Genomic DNA, 21,982 nt, shown 5'->3' with positions numbered 1-21,982 from the left:
ACACCAGGGAGGGAAGGTAGAGAGAGAACACAGACCAGGGAGGGAGGGTAGAGAGAGGCTAGAGGGAGAACACAGACCAGGGAGGGACGGTAGAGAGAGGCTAGAGGGAGAACACAGACCAGGGAGGGAGGGTAGAGAGAGAACACACACCAGGGAGGGAGGGTAGAGAGAGAACACAGACCAGGGAGGGAGGGTAGAGAGAGAACACAGACCAGGGAGGGAAGGTAGAGAGAGAACACAGACCAGGGAGGGAGGGTAGAGAGAGGCTAGAGGGAGAACACAGACCAGGGAGGGACGGTAGAGAGAGGCTAGAGGGAGAACACAGACCAGGGAGGGAGGGTAGAGAGAGAACACACACCAGGGAGGGAGGGTAGAGAGAGAACACAGACCAGGGAGGGAGGGTAGAGAGAGAACACAGACCAGGGAGGGAGGGTAGAGGGAGAACACAGACCAGGGAGGGAGGGTAGAGGGAGAACACAGACCAGGGAGGGAGGGTAGAGAGAGAACACAGACCAGGGAGGGAGGGTAGAGAGAGGCTAGAGGGAGAACACAGACCAGGGAGGGAAGGTAGAGAGAGAACACAGACCAGGGAGGGAGGGTAGAGAGAGGCTAGAGGGAGAACACACACCAGGGAGGGAGGGTAGAGAGAGAACACAGACCAGGGAGGGAAGGTAGAGAGAGAACACAGACCAGGGAGGGAGGGTAGAGAGAGGCTAGAGGGAGAACACACACCAGGGAGGGAAGGTAGAGAGAGGCTAGAGGGAGAACACAGACCAGGGAGGGAGGGTAGAGAGAGAACACAGACCAGGGAGGGAGGGTAGAGAGAGGCTAGAGGGAGAACACAGACCAGGGAGGGAGGGTAGAGAGAGCCTAGAGGGAGAACACAGACCAGGGAGGGGGGGTAGAGAGAGGCTAGAGGGAGAACACAGACCAGGGAGGGAAGGTAGAGAGAGGCTAGAGGGAGAACACAGACCAGGGAGGGAGGGTAGAGAGAGAACACAGACCAGTGAGGGAGGGTAGATACATCAATACTGTAGATTTACTGTACCAGAAACCTAGAATGTCTTTACCCTTTGTAACTTATTATCTCTGAGTTAATGAAACATGATTTCAGATGTTTTCTGTCTGTTTGTTTTTGTTGAGTTATAAATGTCATCCTACAGTATGTTATTATCCCTGAGCCTCTGAATAATAAACATGTTAAATAACTGATCATATTAGAAAGTGATGAACAATCAAACAATAATGGTTGTCATTATACAGTATTAATATATTCTACTGCTACAAACAATGATGGTTGTCATTATACAGTATTAATATAATCTACTGCTACAAACAATGATGGTTGTCATTATACAGTATTAATATAATCTACTGCTACAAACAATGATGGTTGTCATTATACAGTATTAATATATTCTACTTCTACAAACAATGATGGATGTCATTATACAGTATTAATATATTCTACTTCTACAAACAATGATGGTTGTCATTATACAGTATTAATATATTCTACTTCTACAAACAATGATGGTTGTCATTATACAGTATTAATATATTCTACTTCTACAAACAATGATGGTTGTCATTATACAGTATTAATATAATCTACTGCTACAAACAATGATGGTTGTCATTATACAGTATTAATATATTCTACTTCTACAAACAATGATGGATGTCATTATACAGTATTAATATATTCTACTTCTACAAACAATGATGGTTGTCATTATACAGTATTAATATATTCTACTTCTACAAACAATGATGGTTGTCATTATACAGTATTAATATATTCTACTTCTACAAACAATGATGGTTGTCATTATACAGTATTAATATAATCTACTTCTACAAACAATGATGGTTGTCATTATACAGTATTAATATATTCTACTGCTACAAACAATGATGGTTGTCATTGTACAGTATTAATATAATCTACTGCTACAAACAATGATGGTTGTCATTATACAGTATTAATATATTCTACTGCTACAAACAATGATGGTTGTCATTGTACAGTATTAATATAATCTACTGCTACAAACAATGATGGTTGTCATTATACAGTATCAATATATTCTACTGCTACAAACAATGATGGTTGTCATTATACAGTATCAATATATTCTACTGCTACAAACAATGATGGTTGTCATTATACAGTATTAATATATTCTACTGCTACAAACAATGATGGTTGTCATTATACAGTATTAATATATTCTACTGCTACAAACAATGATGGTTGTCATTGTACAGTATTAATATAATCTACTGCTACAAACAATGATGGTTGTCATTATACAGTATCAATATATTCTACTGCTACAAACAATGATGGTTGTCATTATACAGTATTAATATATTCTACTTCTACAAACAATGATGGTTGTCATTATACAGTATTAATATATTCTACTGCTACAAACAATGATGGTTGTCATTATACAGTATTAATATATTCTACTGCTACAAACAATGATGGTTGTCATTGTACAGTATTAATATAATCTACTGCTACAAACAATGATGGTTGTCATTATACAGTATCAATATATTCTACTGCTACAAACAATGATGGTTGTCATTATACAGTATTAATATATTCTACTTCTACAAACAATGATGGTTGTCATTGTACAGTATCAATATATTCTACTGCTACAAACAATGATGGTTGTCATTATACAGTATTAATATATTCTACTGCTACAAACAATGATGGTTGTCATTGTACAGTATTAATATATTCTACTGCTACAAACAATGATGGTTGTCATTATACAGTATTAATATATTCTACTGCTACAAACAATGATGGTTGTCATTGTACAGTATTAATATATTCTACTGCTACAAACAATGATGGTTGTCATTGTACAGTATTAATATATTCTACTGCTACAAACAATGATGGTTGTCATTGTACAGTATTAATATATTCTACTGCTACAAACAATGATGGTTGTCATTATACAGTATTAATATAATCTACTGCTACTACTTGACATTAAGATGAGGAAGAGAGTGGTACTTCACACTGCCACCTCTTCCTCATTTAATCGGAATCGTCTAAATGTTCAGCTAATTCATTTGCAAATACAGCAGCTCCAACTGGAATTGCTAATGGTCCTGCTACCACCGCTGTGAAAACAGTTGCTAACATTCCCAATAAGCCATTTGACGACGACTTCCTCGTCCTCTGCTGTCTCTTCCTCTCCTCCTCTCTCGCCTTTGCTACCTGTTTTCTGATCTCCTCCTCATGTTTCTTCTTGTCCTCCTGTCTCTTCCTCTCCTCCTCTCTCACCTTCTCTACCCGTTTTCTGATCTCCTCCTCTTGTTTCTTCTTGTCCTCCTGTCTCTTCCTCTCCTCCTCTCTCGCCTTCTCTTCTCGTTTTCTGATCTCCTCCTCTTGTTTCTTCTTCGCCTCCTCCTCTCTCTCCTTCTTCTCCTGTCTCTTCCTCTCCTCCTCCTCTTCGATCTTCCTCTGGGCCTCCTGGTACATCTCATTGGTGTAGTGTTGTCCTCCATTCTTCATCACCATCTCATCTATCTTCTTCAGCAGCTCTGGGACCTGAGTGTTGTCATTCTTCTTTTTATTATTGAAGACATGATTTCTGCCCTTAAAGACCTTGATGAGTTTCATAAGCTCCTCACTCTCACTCAGAAAGTCCACCATTGATTTGCCCTCCAGCTGGTCTCCTCCGGTGAACAGAATGATGATGTACTTTGATGCTTCTTCTCCAAAGTTCTCCTGGATCCACTTCACAGTGTTCCTCTCCTCCTCTGTGAACCTCCCCAGTCTGATCACCAGCAGGAAGGCGTGAGGTCCTGGGACTGACATGTAGATGGCCTTTTCTATCTCACTTTTCATCTCTTCTTGAGACATTGTTGTGTCATAGAGCCCCGGGGTGTCGATGACATCAATCTTCCTCCCATCCACCACCCCACTCTGTTTCTCACAGTGAACAGTGACAGACTCAGGGGAGAAGTCTACTTTAAACCCCTCCCTCCTCAGGATGGTGTTTCCTGTTGAACTCTTCCCTGATCCAGTCTTCCCCACCAGAACTATCCTCAGGTCAGAGGGATGCCCTGAATCTGTGAAAACAGACAAGAAGTGCTTGAGTTGATAGTGATTGTCTTGATGAAAACCTAATGAAATGTGTGTGTCAGGCTCTAACCGTGCAGAGTACAAGCCCCATTGTCCTTCCTGTCTCTAAAGCACCCTGTTGGGTGGTGGTATAATTTCCCCCATAATATTATTTGTTACACTTGTTCAGAACCCACTGCTAGCAAGTTGTCGTCCAGTTCATCACCCCCCACCCCATCCGTTGGTTGAGCCTGTTTCCCAGTCTGGCCTGTAAGGAGACGCCCAGCTTGAAAGACCTTAACACTTATTTAACACTTGATAATACTTGATTTAGCCTACATCATCCATATTCAGTCTGATTGGCTGATTGGAGCAGAGAGAGAGAGAGAGAGAGAGAGAGAGAGAGAGAGAGAGAGAGAGAGAGAGAGAGAGAGAGAGGAAGAAAATACTTCAGTCTGGTTGGCTGAGAGAGAGAGAGAGAGAGAGAGAGAGAGAGAGAGAGAGAGAGAGAGAGAGAGAGAGAGAGAGAGAGAGAGAGGAAGAAAATACTTCAGTCTGATTGGCTGATAGGAGCAGAGAGGATAAGAAAAAACTAAGGTAAATTACAATCAGTAAAATGAATAAAGTTAACTAGCAGATGAACATCAATCATCAACATCAATGATCAGCTGATAACCCCCCTTCTTTTCCCCATGTCAATCATGTCTTTATGAGGCGCTGAACTAGTTTGTAATGATGAGTGTGTTGTATACATAAATAGGCCTATTTAAAAATTTACTTTACAGAGGCATTTGGTATTTTCTAGATTTTGCCCTATTTTTAATATTTTGAGCACCTGCCCCCTGCTGTGTGTGTGTGTGTGTGTGTGTGTGTGTGTGTGTGTGTGTGTGTGTGTGTGTGTGTGTGTGTGTGTGTGTGTGTGTGTGTACCTTGGCATTGAACAGTGAAGGCTTGCAGACAGAGTGTCAACAGTAACAGAATCTTCAGAGTCCCTCCTCTTCTTCGTCCCATATCTGTTACAGTGACCAATCAAAAACATGGAATTAGATGATGATCTCATTACAAATAACAAAGTCCACAAACTAAATTAGAATTTCTTCTCAGCTATTTCACTGTCAAACAATGTAAACCAGGGGCATAAAACTCATGGAGGCCTAATGTCTGCAGGGTTTTGGTTTTTCCTTTCAATTAAGACCTAGACAACCAGATGAGGACAGTTCCTTACTAATTAAGGACTTTACTTCATCAATCAAGTACAAGGAAAGAGGGAAACCCTGTAGACCAGGGCAGCCCAACCCTCTTCCTGGAGATCTACTGCCCTGTAGGTTTTCAGTCCAACCCTAATTCAGCATCTCCAGGAAGAGGTTTGAACTGGAAACCAACAGGACAGTAGATCTACAGGAAGAGGATGAAACTGGAAACCGACAGGACAGTAGATCTCCAGGAAGAGGGTTGAACTGGAAACCGACAGGACAGTAGATCTCCAGGAAGAGGGTTGAACTGGAAACCGACAGGACAGTAGATCTCCAGGAAGAGGGTTGGACTGGAAACCAACAAGACAGTAGATCTCCAGGAAGAGGGTTGGACTGGAAACCAACAGGACAGTAGATCTTCAGGAAGAGGGTTGGACTGGAAACCAACAGGACAGTAGATCTCCAGGAAGAGGGTTGAACTGGAAACCAACAGGACAGTAGATCTCCAGGAAAAGGGTTGGACTGTAAACCAACAGGACAGTAGATCTCCAGGAAGAGGGTTGGACTGTAAACCAACAGGACAGTAGATCTCCAGGAAGAGGGTTGGACTGTAAACCAACAGGACAGTAGATCTCCAGGAAGAGGGTTGGACTGTAAACCAACAGGACAGTAGATCTCCAGGAAGAGGGTTGGACTGGAAACCAACAGGACAGTAGATCTCCAGGAAGAGGGTTGAACTGGAAACCAACAGGACAGTAGATCTCCAGGAAGAGGGTTGGACTGGAAACCAACAGGACAGTAGATCTCCAGGAAGAGGGTTGGACTGGAAACCAACAGGACAGTAGATCTCAAGGAAGAGGGTTGGACTGGAAAACAACAGGACAGTAGATCTCCAGGAAGAGGGTTGGACTGGAAACCAACAGGACAGTAGATCTCCAGGAAGAGGGTTGGACTGGAAACCAACAGGACAGTAGATCTCCAGGAAGAGGGTTGGACTGGAAACCAACAGGACAGTAGATCTCCAGGAAGAGGGTTGGACTGGAAACCAACAGGACAGTAGATCTCCAGGAAGAGGGTTGGACTGGAAACCAACAGGACAGTAGATCTCCAGGAAGAGGGTTGAACTGGAAACCAACAGGACAGTAGATCTCCAGGAAGAGGGTTGGACTGGAAACCAACAGGACAGTATATCTCCAGGAAGAGGGTTGGACTGGAAACCAACAGGACAGTAGATCTCCAGGAAGAGGGTTGAACTGGAAACCAACAGGACAGTAGATCTCCAGGAAGAGGGTTGGACTGGAAACCAACAGGACAGTAGATCTCCAGGAAGAGGGTTGGACTGGAAACCAACAGGACAGTAGATCTCCAGGAAGAGGGTTGAACTGGAAACCAACAGGACAGTAGATCTCCAGGAAGAGGGTTGAACTGGAAACCAACAGGACAGTAGATCTCCAGAAAGAGGGTTGGACTGCCCTGCTGTAGACACTCAGCCCTACGTGGAATGAGATACCTGTGAGATACCTTTTTTATACCTATAAAAAAGAGTAATCCCCAAAAATACAATAATAGTAACTATAATTGAGTAATGCTATGTGGTATAACTGAAGTACATTCCCGAACAATGTCATTGTACAAAAAAATGTATGTTTCTGGCTCCAACAGTGCAGTAAAATGTCACGCAAAACACAATGCCAATACACAAGTCACCAAAAGAAGATATCAAGAAATGACAGAACTCATATCTAAGGTAGGAACCTCTTTGGGACGAATCGCGCCTATTATCAACGGGTTATCAATGTAATTAGTCCAGAACAAATATTTTTGGAATCATACCCATGTTTTATGGTCTGATATACCACCAATCAGCATTCAGGGCTCGAACCACCTAGTTTATAAGAGTTTATATAGTTTGAAAGAACACACACAGGTGTCTATGGATGGTTCATGGAAGAGAGGATGGATGGTTGTGGTTTGATTTGGACAGTTGTGGTTTGATTTCATTGGTCGATTTACAAATAGAAATGGTACAATTAAAAATGATCTCTCTACTGGTACCATGAGGACAGCTGCCTCCCTCATCTCTCTCTACTGGTACCATGAGGACAGCTGTCTCCCTCATCTCTCTCTACTGGTACCATGAGGACAGCTGCCTCCCTCATCTCTCTCTACTGGTACCATGAGGACAGCTGCCTCCCTCATCTCTCTCTACTGGTACCATGAGGACAGCTGCCTCCCTCATCTCTCTCTACTGGTACCATGAGGACAGCTGCCTCCCTCATCTCTCTCTACTGGTACCATGAGGACAGCTGCCTCCCTCATCTCTCTCTACTGGTACCATGAGGACAGCTGCCTCCCTCATCTCTCTCTACTGGTACCATGAGGACAGCTGTCTCCCTCATCATTCTCTACTGGTACCATGAGGACAGCTGTCTCCCTCATCTCTCTCTACTGGTACCATGAGGACAACTGCCTCCCTCATCTCTCTCTACTGGTACCATGAGGACAGCTGTCTCCCTCATCTCTCTCTACTGGTACCATGAGGACAGCTGCCTCCCTCATCTCTCTCTACTGGTACCATGAGGACAACTGCCTCCCTAATCTCTCTCTACTGGTACCATGAGGACAGCTGTCTCCCTCATCATTCTCTACTGGTACCATGAGGACAACTGCCTCCCTCATCTCTCTACTGGTACCATGAGGACAGCTGTCTCCCTCATCATTCTCTACTGGTACCATGAGGACAGCTGTCTCCCTCATCATTCTCTACTGGTACCATGAGGACAGCTGTCTCCCTCATCTCTCTCTACTGAAACCATGACGACATCTGTCTCAATCAACTCTCTACTGGTACCATGAAGACAGCTGTCTCCCTCATCTCTCTCTACTGGTACCATGAGGACAGCTGCCTCCCTCATCTCTCTACTGGTACCATGAGGACAGCTGCCTCCCTCATCTCTCTCTACTGGTACCATGAGGACAGCTGCCTCCCTCATCTCTCTCTACTGGTACCATGAGGACAGCTCAAATGGAAACTTAATCCCATAATGATCTTATAGTAGAACAGTCAACTTGGAAAAAGTGCTGGGATTTATTTCTGCTTATTACGACTGTCATCAATGCCAGATAAAATGCCCTCATACCTGCAACAGCTGGAACTGGATCAGCTGCCATTTAATAAATACTGTCTGACTGGACCACTGAGACCTGCTTCCCTTATGTTAATACAACAACTACAGGGTGGCAGGTAGCCTGGTGGTTAGAGTGTTGGGACTGGACCACTGAGACCTGCTTCCCTTATGTTAATACAACAACTACAGGGTGGCAGGTAGCCTGGTGGTTAGAGTGTTGGGACTGGACCACTGAGACCTGCTTCCCTTATGTTAATACAACAACTACAGGACGGCAGGTAGCCTGGTGGTTAGAGTGTTGGAACTGGACCACTGAGACCTGCTTCCCTTATGTTAATACAACAACTACAGGACGGCAGGTAGCCTGGTGGTTAGAGTGTTGGGACTGGACCACTGAGACCTGCTTCCCTTATGTTAATACAACAACTACAGGACGGCAGGTAGCCTGGTGGTTAGAGTGTTGGGACTGGACCACTGAGACCTGCTTCCCTTATGTTAATACAACAACTACAGGGTGGCAGGTAGCCTGGTGGTTAGAGTGTTGGGACAGTAACCTGAAGTTTGATACACTCTTAGAAAGAAAGGTGCAATCTAGAACAGGGGTGTCAAACTCATTTCGCATCGTGGGCCACATACGGCCTAGGGAGATGTCAAGTGGGCCGGACCATTAAAATTATACCATACTCTGCTATAAATAACCAAAATATCATGTCTTTCCTTTGTTTTGGTGTAAAGAAGCACAAGAACATTAGGAAAATATTGAAATTTAATGAACTATCCTTTTACAAAACATTTCATGAAACACCTCATATTTCCTTAGACAAATGTGCAATTTACTTTTATCATTCACAAATATGCATTGCAACTGATCCCACTGATTGTACAAAGGCACAAAACTTTAATTGGTACTGAAAAATATAGTAATGCACTTTAAGATTAAATGAGACTTTTAAAGAAAGGAATTTTTAAACCACTTACACATACGCATATAAAATCTAAATGTAATCCCTGCGTACACCTTACAAACTAAGGAGAGTGATTTTAAATGTGTAATGAAGAAAGTGTTCGCCTGTCCTGTAAATCTGTAAACTTCATACATGAAACATACATACACATACAATACATACTGAAAATTTATGGAGTTGTATGAACAGTAGAATTCCATCACACAACTTTTGTTTTGAAGCTGCTGACTAACATTAAAGTGCACATTTTTTAAATCACCACAGTAAGGATTCATCTTCACAGAGCTGTATTCTTTCAATGCAAACAGTATCTAAGGCAGCATTTTAAAGGTGTTAGATAAAGGTGTTCTAGATTCTAGAACCTTAAAGGGTTCTTAGGCTGTCCCCATAGGAGAACCCTTTTAGGTTTCAGGTAGAACCCTTTCCACATATGGTTCTGTATGGAACCCAAAAGGGTTCTATCTAGAACCAAAAGGGTTCTGCTACGTGGACAACCAAAAAAACCTTATGGAACCCTTATTTCTTAGAGTGTAGTCCTAATCCCCGAGCCGACAAGGTGAAGCAAGGCAGTTAACCCCACCACAACAACTGCTCCCCAGGTGCCCAATGTGACACGTACTCAGAGGGGTCAGGTTAAAAGTGTTTCGGTTCGACCTTGTGTGTAATTTATGATTAAAATATATATATTTTTGAATCAGTGATATAGGGAAGTTGTATCATTAATGCCATATTGTGGTCTAGTCATTTCATCTCAGTAAGGACAGACATGGGAACGACAAGTTCTCTCATCATTTATTTTCTTTACAGTAAAAGTTGTGTTTGTAAAAGTCCCTTTGTTATTGTTTCCATGGCGATGCTATGACATCTTTATGGTGCTGCTGCTGGAAATGTGTTCATTTGTAAAATACATTTGTGAATAAAAGTTCTTACCGTCTTTCTTCTCTTCTTCCTGGATGTTCTTAGAAAAGCTGTTCTGTAGTTCATCAGCTCCAGTCCTCAATGAAACTCTGGTTAGTTGGAGGAGAAGACAAAGAATGATCTCAGATCCAACTCTTCTGTTGGCTTCAAACTAATGACTACACCCTCTGCTGCTGTTTTACCAGAACAGAGACGTTTCAGGAAACGTGTGTGTGTGTGTGTGTGTGTGTGTGTGTGTGTGTGTGTGTGTGTGTGTGTGTGTGTGTGTGTGTGTGTGTGTGTGTGTGTGTGTGTGTGTGTGTGTGTGTGTGTGTGTGTGTGTGTGTGTGTGTGTGTGTGTGTGTGTGTGTGTGTGTGTGTGTGTGTGTGTGTGTGTGTGTGTGTTTTTTAAGGCTTTCAGCTTAGTCATAGGGTCTCAGAAAACAGGATATGGTACTATCAGAACAGGCATTCTGGGGGCATTTCAGAGAAACATGTGTATGTGCAATTGTGTAGGTGTGCCTGTTACTATGGAGGCAAAGTATGTGCCAAAAGGACACATTTTAAATGAAAAGTGGACACGTGTCATAAACCAGTAGGCTGCTTTGCTGTTAAGAGTTTGTTTGGCCCGCCTTACCCTTGAGAGTTCACTCTCTATCGCTGGTCAGTGTTTTTCCTCATAAAATCTGACTTGAACCCTAACTCTAACCTTGATCCAACCTTAACCAAACTCCTAAGGCCTTTTTTTTTGTTTTCATGAATTTTTACAATGTAGCCACATTTGGAATTTGCAGCTGGCCCTATCTAGCAGAAATTCAACGCCTCTCCCTCCCTCTTTCCCTCCTCCCACTCTCTCCTGTCCTGTCCTCTCCTCTTCTCATCTCATATTTTATTCTTTCTCCATTTCCCCTCCTTCTCCTATACATATCATCTCTCCATCTCTCCTCTCTTTAGTGTGTACTGTGGGTATCTCTCCTCTATATCCATCCTCTCTCCATCTCTCTTCTCTTTAGTGTGTACTGTGGGTATCTCTCCTCTATATCCATCCTCTCTCCATCTCTCTTCTCTTTAGTGTGTACTGTGGGTATCTCTCCTCTATATCCATCCTCTCCATCTCTCCTCTCTTTAGTGTGTACTGTGGGTATCTCTCCTCTATATCCATCCTCTCGCCATCTCTCCTCTCTTTAGTGTGTACTGTGGGTATCTCTCCTCTACATCCATCCTCTCGCCATCTCTCCTCTCTTAGTGTGTACTGTGGGTATCTCTCATGTATATCCATCCTCTCTCCATCTCTCCTCTCTTAGTGTGTACTGTGGGTATCTCTCATGTATATCCATCCTCTCTCCATCTCTCCTCTCTTAGTGTGTACTGTGGGTATCTCTCATGTATATCCATCCTCTCTCCATCTCTCCTCTCTTAGTGTCTACTGTGGGTATCTCTCCTCTATATCCATCCTCTCTCCATCTCTCCTCTCTTAGTGTCTACTGTGGGTATCTCTCCTCTATATCCATCCTCTCTCCATCTCTACTCCTGTCCTTATCTCAGTTGTAATCTGTTCACTGCCCATGTGAACCACTGCCCTGATTGCAATGTTGAGTAACATACACCTACCTTACTTTCACTCTCAACACCTTGCCTTGCGTGGCAGCAAGGCTTTTGTCCATACACACATGCACGTACACACAAACACACATGCACGTACACACAAACACACATGCACGTACACACAAACACACATGCACGCACACTAACACAGACTCATACAAACACATACACTCACAAAGAAAGGGCTATGTCCCAGGTCAGGGTTAGATCCCTGTAATGGTAGTCTGTCAGTATCAGAGGCATGATGGTCAGAGGCATGAGGGTCAGAGTCATGAGGGTCAGAGTCATGAGGGTCAGAGTCATGAGGGTCAGAGATATGAGGGTCAGAGTCATGAGGGTCAGAGACATGAGGGTCAGAGTCATGAGGGTCAGAGTCATGAGGGTCAGAGATATGAGGGTCAGAGTCATGAGGGTCAGAGTAAATGAGGGTCAGAGGCATGAGGGTCAGAGGCATGATGGTCAGAGGCATGAGGGTCAGAGGCATGAGGGTCAGAGTCATAAGGGTCAGAGGCATGAGGGTCAGAGAAATGAGGGTCAGAGGCATGAGGGTCAGAGGCATGAGGGTCAGAGATATGCGGGTCAGAGGCATGAGGGTCAGAGTCATGAGGGTCAGAGTACATGATGGTCAGAGGCATGAGGGTCAGAGACATGAGGGTCAGAAAGGGTGAATGTATTGAGAGGGCAAAGAGATTACAGTGAATATATCTCATACATTTACTGTTGAGTATGTTCAGTTAACCCCACAAAGTGAAAGTTGAAAAACTAACGTACTCTGAGCTAACTTTGCCCCTTCCCCCTCTTCCTCTTGAAAGTATCACAAAGACAAACAGGAAACTCAGTGAGTCACAAGGCTGTGCTAAAAACATCACAATAACAAATCATGTGGTTTAATGTAGATAGTTTATTTATCTTGTTTTCTATGTAGAATGTGGGCTAGTTGTCTATAGTTGTCTATATCATGAATGTGGGCTAGTTGTCCATAGTTGTCTATATCATGAATGTGGGCTAGTTGTCCATAGTTGTCTATATCATGAATGTGGGCTAGTTGGCTAGTTGTCTATATCATGAATGTGGGCTCGTTGTCCATAGTTGCCTATATCATGAATGTGGGCTAGTTGTCTAGTTGTCTATATCATGAATGTGGGCTAGTTGGCTAGTTGTCTATATCATGAATGTGGGCTCGTTGTCCATAGTTGCCTATATCATGAATGTGGGCTAGTTGGCTAGTTGTCTATATCATGAATGTGGGCTAGTTGGCTAGTTGTCTATATCATGAATGTGGGCTAGTTGTCCATAGTTGTCTATATCATGAATGTGGGCTAGTTGTCCATAGTTGTCTATATCATGAATGTGGGCTAGTTGGCTAGTTGTCTATATCATGAATGTGGGCTAGTTGGCTAGTTGTCTATATCATGAATGTGGGCTAGTTGTCCATAGTTGTCTATATCATGAATGTGGGCTAGTTGTCCATAGTTGTCTATATCATGAATGTGGGCTAGTTGGCTAGTTGTCTATATCATGAATGTGGGCTAGTTGTCCATAGTTGTCTATATCATGAATGTGGGCTAGTTGTCCATAGTTGTCTATATCATGAATGTGGGCTAGTTGTCTATAGTTGTCTATATCATTAATGTGGGCTAGTTGTCTAGTTGTCTATATCATGAATGTGGGCTAGTTTTCCATAGTTGTCTATATCATGAATGTGGGCTAGTTGTCCATAGTTGTCTATATCATGAATGTGGGCTCGTTGTCCATAGTTGTCTATATCATGAATGTGGGCTAGTTGTCTAGTTGTCTATATCATGAATGTGGGCTAGTTGTCCATAGTTGTCTATATCATGAATGTGGGCTCGTTGTCCATAGTTGTCTATATCATGAATGTGGGCTCGTTGTCCATAGTTGTCTATATCATGAATGTGGGCTAGTTGTCCATAGTTGTCTATATCATGAATGTGGGCTAGTTGGCTAGTTGTCTATATCATGAATGTGGGCTAGTTGTCCATAGTTGTCTATATCATGAATGTGGGCTAGTTGGCTAGTTGTCTATATCATGAATGTGGGCTAGTTGTCCATAGTTGTCTATATCATGAATGTGGGCTAGTTGGCTAGTTGTCTATATCATGAATGTGGGCTAGTTGTCTAGTTGTCTATATCATTAATGTGGGCTAGTTGTCTAGTTGTCATTATCAAGCAAAATGAGCAGGGACATACAGTCAAATATAACATGAGAAGTAACCCAGGATAGTATGGTTGTTATGAAGGACACGTTAGTATGGTTGTTATCAAGGACAGGTTTGTCCCACATTGTGTAGTTGTATATTGTCCCACATTGTGTAGTTGTATATTGTCCCACATTGTGTAGTTGTATATTGTCCCACATTGTGTAGTTGTATATTGTCCCACGTAACGAGTCAGTCAGTCTGTCTATACCAGAGAAGCTGTGTGTCCGAGTGATTGTGCCGTTTCTAAAGCCGACCTCTGTGAGAGGGGTCACAGGCAGACAAACATTCCAACAAAACAACCCAGCGGTCACGTGCCTTCATCTGGCAGACTGTTTCCTGCAATATGAACCTTCTAGCACGTGACTGACTGCACAGTGGTGGGGCCAAAATGGAGGGTGGTTTCCTGCAATATGAACCTTCCAGCACGTGACTGACTGCACAGTGGTGGGGGCCAAAATGGAGGGTGCTTTCCTGCATTGTGAAGCCCACAGCAGGGAACTGTAAAGCGGTTGGGGCCAAAATGGAGGGTGGTTTCCTGCATTGTGAAGCCCACAGCAGGGAACTGTAAAGCGGTTAGGGGCGGGGTTGAGGAGGAGACAGCCACAGAAACCGACAGGGAAATAAAGAGAGAGAGAGGACAGGATAGTATGGTTTTAACTCGATGGTTGAGAGAGAGACCTCCCTTTTACTGGATGGGTGTTTAAAGGCTCAATCTGCAGTGGCGGTTTTAGCAGGAATATCTTTGTGGGGAAAACTCAACCAACCAGCAAAGCCACTATACAACACAACACAGCACTATACCAGTGACAAACTGTGCCCACAAACTGTTAGGGCCAGTAAAGCTGTCCCAACAGACTACATAAAGCTGTCCCAACAGACTGTCCCAACAGACTACATAAAGCTGTCCCAACAGACTGTCCCAACAGACTACATAAAGCTGTCCCAACAGACTGTTCCAACAGACTACATAAAGCTGTCCCAACAGACTACATAAAGCTGTCCCAACAGACTGTCCCAACAGACTACATGAAGCTATCCCAACAGACTGTCCCATCAGACGACATAAAGCTGTCCCAACAGACTACATAAAGCTGTCCCAACAGACTGTCCCAACAGACTACATAAAGCTGTCCCAACAGACTGTCCCAACAGACTACATAAAGCTGTCCCAACAGACTGTTCCAACAGACTACATAAAGCTGTCCCAACAGACTACATAAAGCTGTCCCAACAGACTGTCCCAACAGACTACATGAAGCTATCCCAACAGACTGTCCCATCAGACGACATAAAGCTGTCCCAACAGACTACATAAAGCTGTCCCAACAGACTGTTCCAACAGACTACATAAAGCTGTCCCAACAGACTACATAAAGCTGTCCCAACAGACTGTCCCAACAGACTACATGAAGCTATACAAACAGACTGTCCCAACAGACTACATGAAGCTATCCCAACAGACTGTCCCAACAGACTACATGAAGCTATCCCAACAGACTGTCCCAACAGACTACATGAAGCTATCCCAACAGACTACATAAAGCTGTCCCAACAGACTACATAAAGCTGTCCCAACAGACTGTCCCAACAGACTACATAAAGCTGTCCCAACAGACTGTCCCAACAGACTACATGAAGCTATCCCAACAGACTGTCCCAACAGACTACATAAAGCTGTCCCAACAGACTGTTCCAACATACTACATAAAGCTGTCCCAACAGACTACATAAAGCTGTCCCAACAGACTGTCCCAACAGACTACATGAAGCTATCCCAACAGACTTTCCCATCAGACGACATAAAGCTGTCCCAACAGACTACATAAAGCTGTCCCAACAGACTGTTCCAACAGACTACATAAAGCTGTCCCAACAGACTACATAAAGCTGTCCCAGCTGTCCCAACAGACTGTCCCAACAGACTACATGAAGCTATCCCAACAGACTGTCCCAACAGACTACATGAAGCTATCCCAACAGACTGTCCCAACAGACTACATGAAGCTATCCCAACAGACTACATAAAGCTGTCCCAACAGACTACATAAAGCTGTCCCAACAGACTGTCCCAACAGACTACATGAAGCTATCCCAACAGACTGTCCCAACAGACTACATGAAGCTATCCCAACAGACTACATAAAGCTGTCCCAACAGACTGTCCCATCAGACTACATAAAGCTGTCCCAACAGACTACATAAAGCTGTCCCAACAGACTACATGAAGCTTTCCCAATAGACTGTCCCCTCAGACTACAAAAAGCTGTCCCAACAGACTGTCCCATCAGACTACATAAAGCTGTCCCAACAGACTGTCCCATCAGACTACATAAAGCTGTCCCAACAGACTACATAAAGCTGTCCCATCAGACTGTCCCAACAGACTACATAAAGCTATCCCAACAGACTACATAAAGCTGTCCCAACAGACTACATAAAGCTGTCCCAACAGACTACACAAAGCTGTCCCAACAGACTACATAAAGCTGTCCCAACAGACTACATAAAGCTGTCCCAACAGACTACATAAAGCTGTCCCAACAGACTGTTCCAACAGACTACATAAAGCTGTTCCAACAGACTGTCCCAACAGACTACATAAAGCTGTCCCAACAGACTACATAAAGCTGTCCCATCAGACTACATAAAGCTGTCCCAACAGACTGTTCCAACAGACTACATAAAGCTGTCCCATCAGACTACAAAAAGCTGTCCCAACAGACTGTCCCAACAGACTACATAAAGCTGTCCCATCAGACTACATAAAGCTGTCCCAACAGACTGTCCCAACAGACTGTCCCAACAGACTACATAAAGCTGTCCAAACAGACTGTCCCAACAGACTACATAAAGCTGTCCCATCAGACTACATAAAGCTGTCCCAACAGACTGTCCCAACAGACTACATAAAGCTGTCTCAACAGACTGTCCCATCAGACTACATAAAGCTGTCCCATCAGACTACATAAAGCTGTCCCATCAGACTGTCCCAACAGACTACATAAAGCTGTTCCAACAGACTGTCCCAACAGACTACATAAAGCTGTCCCATCAGACTACATAAAGCTGTCCCATCAGACTGTCCCAACAGACTACATAAAGCTGTCCCAACAGACTGTCCCAACAGACTGTCCCAACAGACTGTCCCAACAGACTACATAAAGCTGTCCCATCAGACTGTCCCAACAGACTACATAAAGCTGTCTCAACAGACTGTCCCATCAGACTACATAAAGCTGTCCCAACAGACTACATAAAGCTGTTCCAACAGACTGTCCCAACAGTCTACATAAAGCTGTCTCAACAGACTGTCCCAGCAGACTACATGAAGCTGTCCCAATAGACTGTCCCATCAGACTACATAAAGCTGTCCCAACAGACTGTCCCATCAGACTACATAAAGCTGTCCCAACAGACTACATAAAACTGTCCCAACAAACTGTCCCATCAGACTACATAAAGCTGTCCCAACAGACTGTTCCATCAGACTACATAAAGCTGTCCCAACAGACTACAAAAAGCTGTCCCAACAGACTACATAAAGCTGTCCCATCAGACTACATAAAGCTGTCCCAACAGACTGTCCCAACAGACTACAAAAAGCTGTCCCAACAGACTACATAAAGCTGTCCCAACACACTACATGAAGCTGTCCCAACAGACTACATAAAGCTGTCCCAACAGACTACATGAAGCTATCCCAACAGACTGTCCCAACAGACTACATGAAGCTATCCCAACAGACTGTCCCAACAGACTACATGAAGCTATCCCAACAGACTACATAAAGCTGTCCCAACAGACTACATAAAGCTGTCCCAACAGACTGTCCCAACAGACTACATGAAGCTATCCCAACAGACTGTCCCAACAGACTACATGAAGCTATCCCAACAGACTACATAAAGCTGTCCCAACAGACTGTCCCATCAGACTACATAAAGCTGTCCCAACAGACTACATGAAGCTTTCCCAATAGACTGTCCCCTCAGACTACAAAAAGCTGTCCCAACAGACTGTCCCATCAGACTACATAAAGCTGTCCCAACAGACTGTCCCATCAGACTACATAAAGCTGTCCCAACAGACTACATAAAGCTGTCCCATCAGACTGTCCCAACATACTACATAAAGCTATCCCAACAGACTACATAAAGCTGTCCCAACAGACTACATAAAGCTGTCCCAACAGACTACACAAAGCTGTCCCAACAGACTACATAAAGCTGTCCCAACAGACTACATAAAGCTGTCCCAACAGACTACATAAAGCTGTCCCAACAGACTGTTCCAACAGACTACATAAAGCTGTTCCAACAGACTGTCCCAACAGACTACATAAAGCTGTCCCAACAGACTACATAAAGCTGTCCCATCAGACTACATAAAGCTGTCCCAACAGACTGTTCCAACAGACTACATAAAGCTGTCCCATCAGACTACAAAAAGTTGTCCCAACAGACTGTCCCAACAGACTACATAAAGCTGTCCCATCAGACTACATAAAGCTGTCCCAACAGACTGTCCCAACAGACTGTCCCAACAGACTACATAAAGCTGTCCAAACAGACTGTCCCAACAGACTACATAAAGCTGTCCCATCAGACTACATAAAGCTGTCCCAACAGACTGTCCCAACAGACTACATAAAGCTGTCTCAACAGACTGTCCCATCAGACTACATAAAGCTGTCCCATCAGACTACATAAAGCTGTCCCATCAGACTGTCCCAACAGACTACATAAAGCTGTTCCAACAGACTGTCCCAACAGACTACATAAAGCTGTCCCATCAGACTACATAAAGCTGTCCCATCAGACTGTCCCAACAGACTACATAAAGCTGTCCCAACAGACTGTCCCAACAGACTGTCCCAACAGACTGTCCCAACAGACTACATAAAGCTGTCCCATCAGACTGTCCCAACAGACTACATAAAGCTGTCTCAACAGACTGTCCCAACAGACTTCATAAAGCTGTCCCAACAGACTACATGAAGCTGTTCCAACAGACTGTCCCAACAGACTACATAAAGCTGTCTCAACAGACTGTCCCATCAGACTACATAAAGCTGTTCCAACAGACTGTCCCAACAGACTACATAAAGCTGTTCCAACAGACTGTCCGAACAGACTACATAAAGGTGTCTCAACAGACTGTCCCATCAGACTACATAAAGCTGTCCCATCAGACTGTCCCAACAGACTTCATAAAGCTGTCCCAACAGACTACATAAAGCTGTTCCAACAGACTGTCCCATCAGACTACATAAAGCTGTCCCAACAGACTACATAAAGCTGTCCCAACAGACTATATAAAGCTATTCCAACAGACTACATAAAGCTGTTCCAAGACTACATAAAGCTGTCCCAACAGACTGTCCCAACAGACTACATAAAGCTGTCCCAACAGACTACATAAAGCTGTTCCAACAGACTGTCCCAACAGACTACATAAAGCTATTCCAACAGACTACATAAAGCTGTCCCAACAGACTACATAAAGCTGTTCCAAGACTACATAAAGCTGTCCCATCAGACTACATAAAGCTGTCCCAACAGACTACATGAAGCTGTCCCAACAGACTACATAAAGCTGTCCCAACAGACTGTCCCAACAGACTACATAAAGCTGTCCCAACAGACTACATAAAGCTGTCCCAACAGACTACATAAAGCTGTCCCAACAGACTGTCCCAACAGACTACATAAAGCTGTTCCAACAGACTACATAAAGCTGTCCCAACAGACTACATAAAGCTGTCCCATCAGACTACATAAAGCTGTTCCAACAGACTACATAAAGCTGTCCCAACAGACTGTCCCAACAGACTACATAAAGCTGTCTCAACAGACTGTCCCAACAGACTACATAAAGCTGTCCCATCAGACTACATAAAGCTGTCCCAACAGATTACATAAAGCTGTCCCATCAGACTACATAAAGCTATTCCAACAGACTACATAAAGCTGTTCCAACAGACTGTCCCAACAGACTACATAAAGCTGTCCCAACAGACTACATAAAGCTGTCCCAACAGACTACATAAAGCTGTCCCAAAAGACTACATAAAGCTGTCTCAACAGACTGTCCCAACAGACTACATAAAGCTGTCCCAGCAGACTACATGAAGCTGTCCCAATAGACTGTCCCATCAGACTACATAAAGCTGTCCCAACAGACTGTCCCATCAGACTACATAAAGCTGTCCCAACAAACTGTCCCATCAGACTACATAAAGCTGTCCCAACAGACTGTCCCAACAGACTACATAAAGCTGTCCCAACAGACTACAAAAAGCTGTCCCAACAGACTGCATAAAGCTGTCCCATCAGACTACATAAAGCTGTCCCAACAGACTACATGAAGCTGTCCCAACAGACTACATAAAGCTGTCCCAACAGACTGTCCCAACAGACTACATAAAGCTGTCCCAACAGACTACATAAAGCTGTCCTAACAGACTACATAAAGCTGTCCCAACAGACTGTCCCAACAGACTACATAAAGCTGTTCCAACAGACTACACAAAGCTTTCCCAACAGACTGTCCCAACAGACTACATAAAGCTGTCCCAACAGACTACATAAAGCTGTCCCAACAGACTACATAAAGCTGTTCCAACAGACTACATAAAGCTGTCCCAACAGACTACATAAAGCTGTCCCAACAGACTGTCCCATCAGACTACATAAAGCTGTCCCATCAGACTACATAAAGCTGTCCCAACAGACTACATAAAGCTGTTCCAACAGACTATATAAAGCTGTCCCAACAGACTGTCCCAACATACTACAAAAAGCTGTCCCAACAGACTGTCCAAACATACTACAAAAAGCTGTCCCAACAGACTACATAAAGCTGTCCCAACAGACTACATAAAGCTGTCCCAACAGACTACATAAAGCTGTCCCAACAGACTACATAAAGCTGTCCCAACAGACTACATAAAGCTGTCCCAACAGACTGTCCCGACAGACTACATACAGCTGTCCCAACAGACTACATAAAGCTGTCCCAACAGACTGTCCCAACAGACTACATACAGCTGTCCCAACAGACTACATAAAGCTGTCCCAACAGACTGTCCCGACAGACTACATACAGCTGTCCCAACAGACTACATAAAGCTGTCCCAACAGACTACATAAAGCTGTCCCAACAGACTACATACAGCTGTCCCAACAGACTACATAAAGCTGTCCCAACAGACTACATAAAGCTGTCCCAACAGACTACATAAAGCTGTCCCAACAGACTACATAAAGCTGTCCCAACAGACTACATAAAGCTGTCCCAACAGACTACATACAGCTGTCCCAACAGACTACATAAAGCTGTCCCAACAGACTACATAAAGCTGTCCCAACAGACTACATAAAGCTGTCCCAACAGACTACATAAAGCTGTCCCAACAGACTACATAAAGCTGTCCCAACAGACTACATAAAGCTGTCCCAACAGACTACATAAAGCTGTCCCAACAGACTACATAAAGCTGTCCCAACAGACTACATACAGCTGTCCCAACAGACTACATAAAGCTGTCCCAACAGACTACATAAAGCTGTCCCAACAGACTACATAAAGCTGTCCCAACAGACTACATAAAGCTGTCCCAACAGACTACATAAAGCTGTCCCAACAGACTACATAAAGCTGTCCCAACAGACTGTCCCGACAGACTACATAAAGCTGTCCCAACAGACTACATAAAGCTGTCCCAACAGACTACATAAAGCTGTCCCAACAGACTACATAAAGCTGTCCCAACAGACTACATAAAGCTGTCCCAACAGACTGTCCCAACAGACTACATACAGCTGTCCCAACAGACTACATACAGCTGTCCCAACAGACTACATAAAGC

At 43.8% G+C, this 21,982-nt stretch overlaps 1 protein-coding gene across 1 annotated transcript; it reads right to left on the bottom strand.

Moving 5' to 3' along the window:
• Window positions 1-1,249: 1,249 nt before the first annotated feature.
• On the bottom strand, window positions 1,250-10,443 carry LOC118371731 (GTPase IMAP family member 7-like). The gene is made up of 3 exons (XM_052512136.1): window positions 10,319-10,443; window positions 5,032-5,115; window positions 1,250-4,110 (listed from the first exon to the last, which is right to left on the bottom strand). Exons 2-3 carry the CDS (start codon window positions 5,111-5,113, stop codon window positions 3,071-3,073), a joined length of 1,122 nt encoding a protein of 373 aa, XP_052368096.1. The 5' UTR covers window positions 5,114-5,115; window positions 10,319-10,443; the 3' UTR covers window positions 1,250-3,070.
• Window positions 10,444-21,982: the final 11,539 nt, after the last annotated feature.

The sequence above is a fragment of the Oncorhynchus keta genome, unplaced genomic scaffold (genome assembly GCF_023373465.1).
Source record: "Oncorhynchus keta strain PuntledgeMale-10-30-2019 unplaced genomic scaffold, Oket_V2 Un_contig_8024_pilon_pilon, whole genome shotgun sequence".
Taxonomy (NCBI): domain Eukaryota; kingdom Metazoa; phylum Chordata; class Actinopteri; order Salmoniformes; family Salmonidae; genus Oncorhynchus; species Oncorhynchus keta.
Note: the sequence above shows the minus strand (reverse complement) of the source record. Positions and strands in the feature narration are given on the sequence as shown.

What these genes read in the sequence shown, in the direction of transcription:
- LOC118371731 (XM_052512136.1), bottom strand. Translation starts at nt 5,113, where the DNA reads ATGGGACGAAGAAGAGGAGGGACTCTGAAGATTCTGTTACTGTTGACA. An exon ending in CTTCACTGTTCAATGCCAAG is followed by an intron (nt 4,111 to 5,031) that starts GTACACACACAC and finishes CTGTTTTCACAG; the next exon opens with ATTCAGGGCATCCCTCTGAC.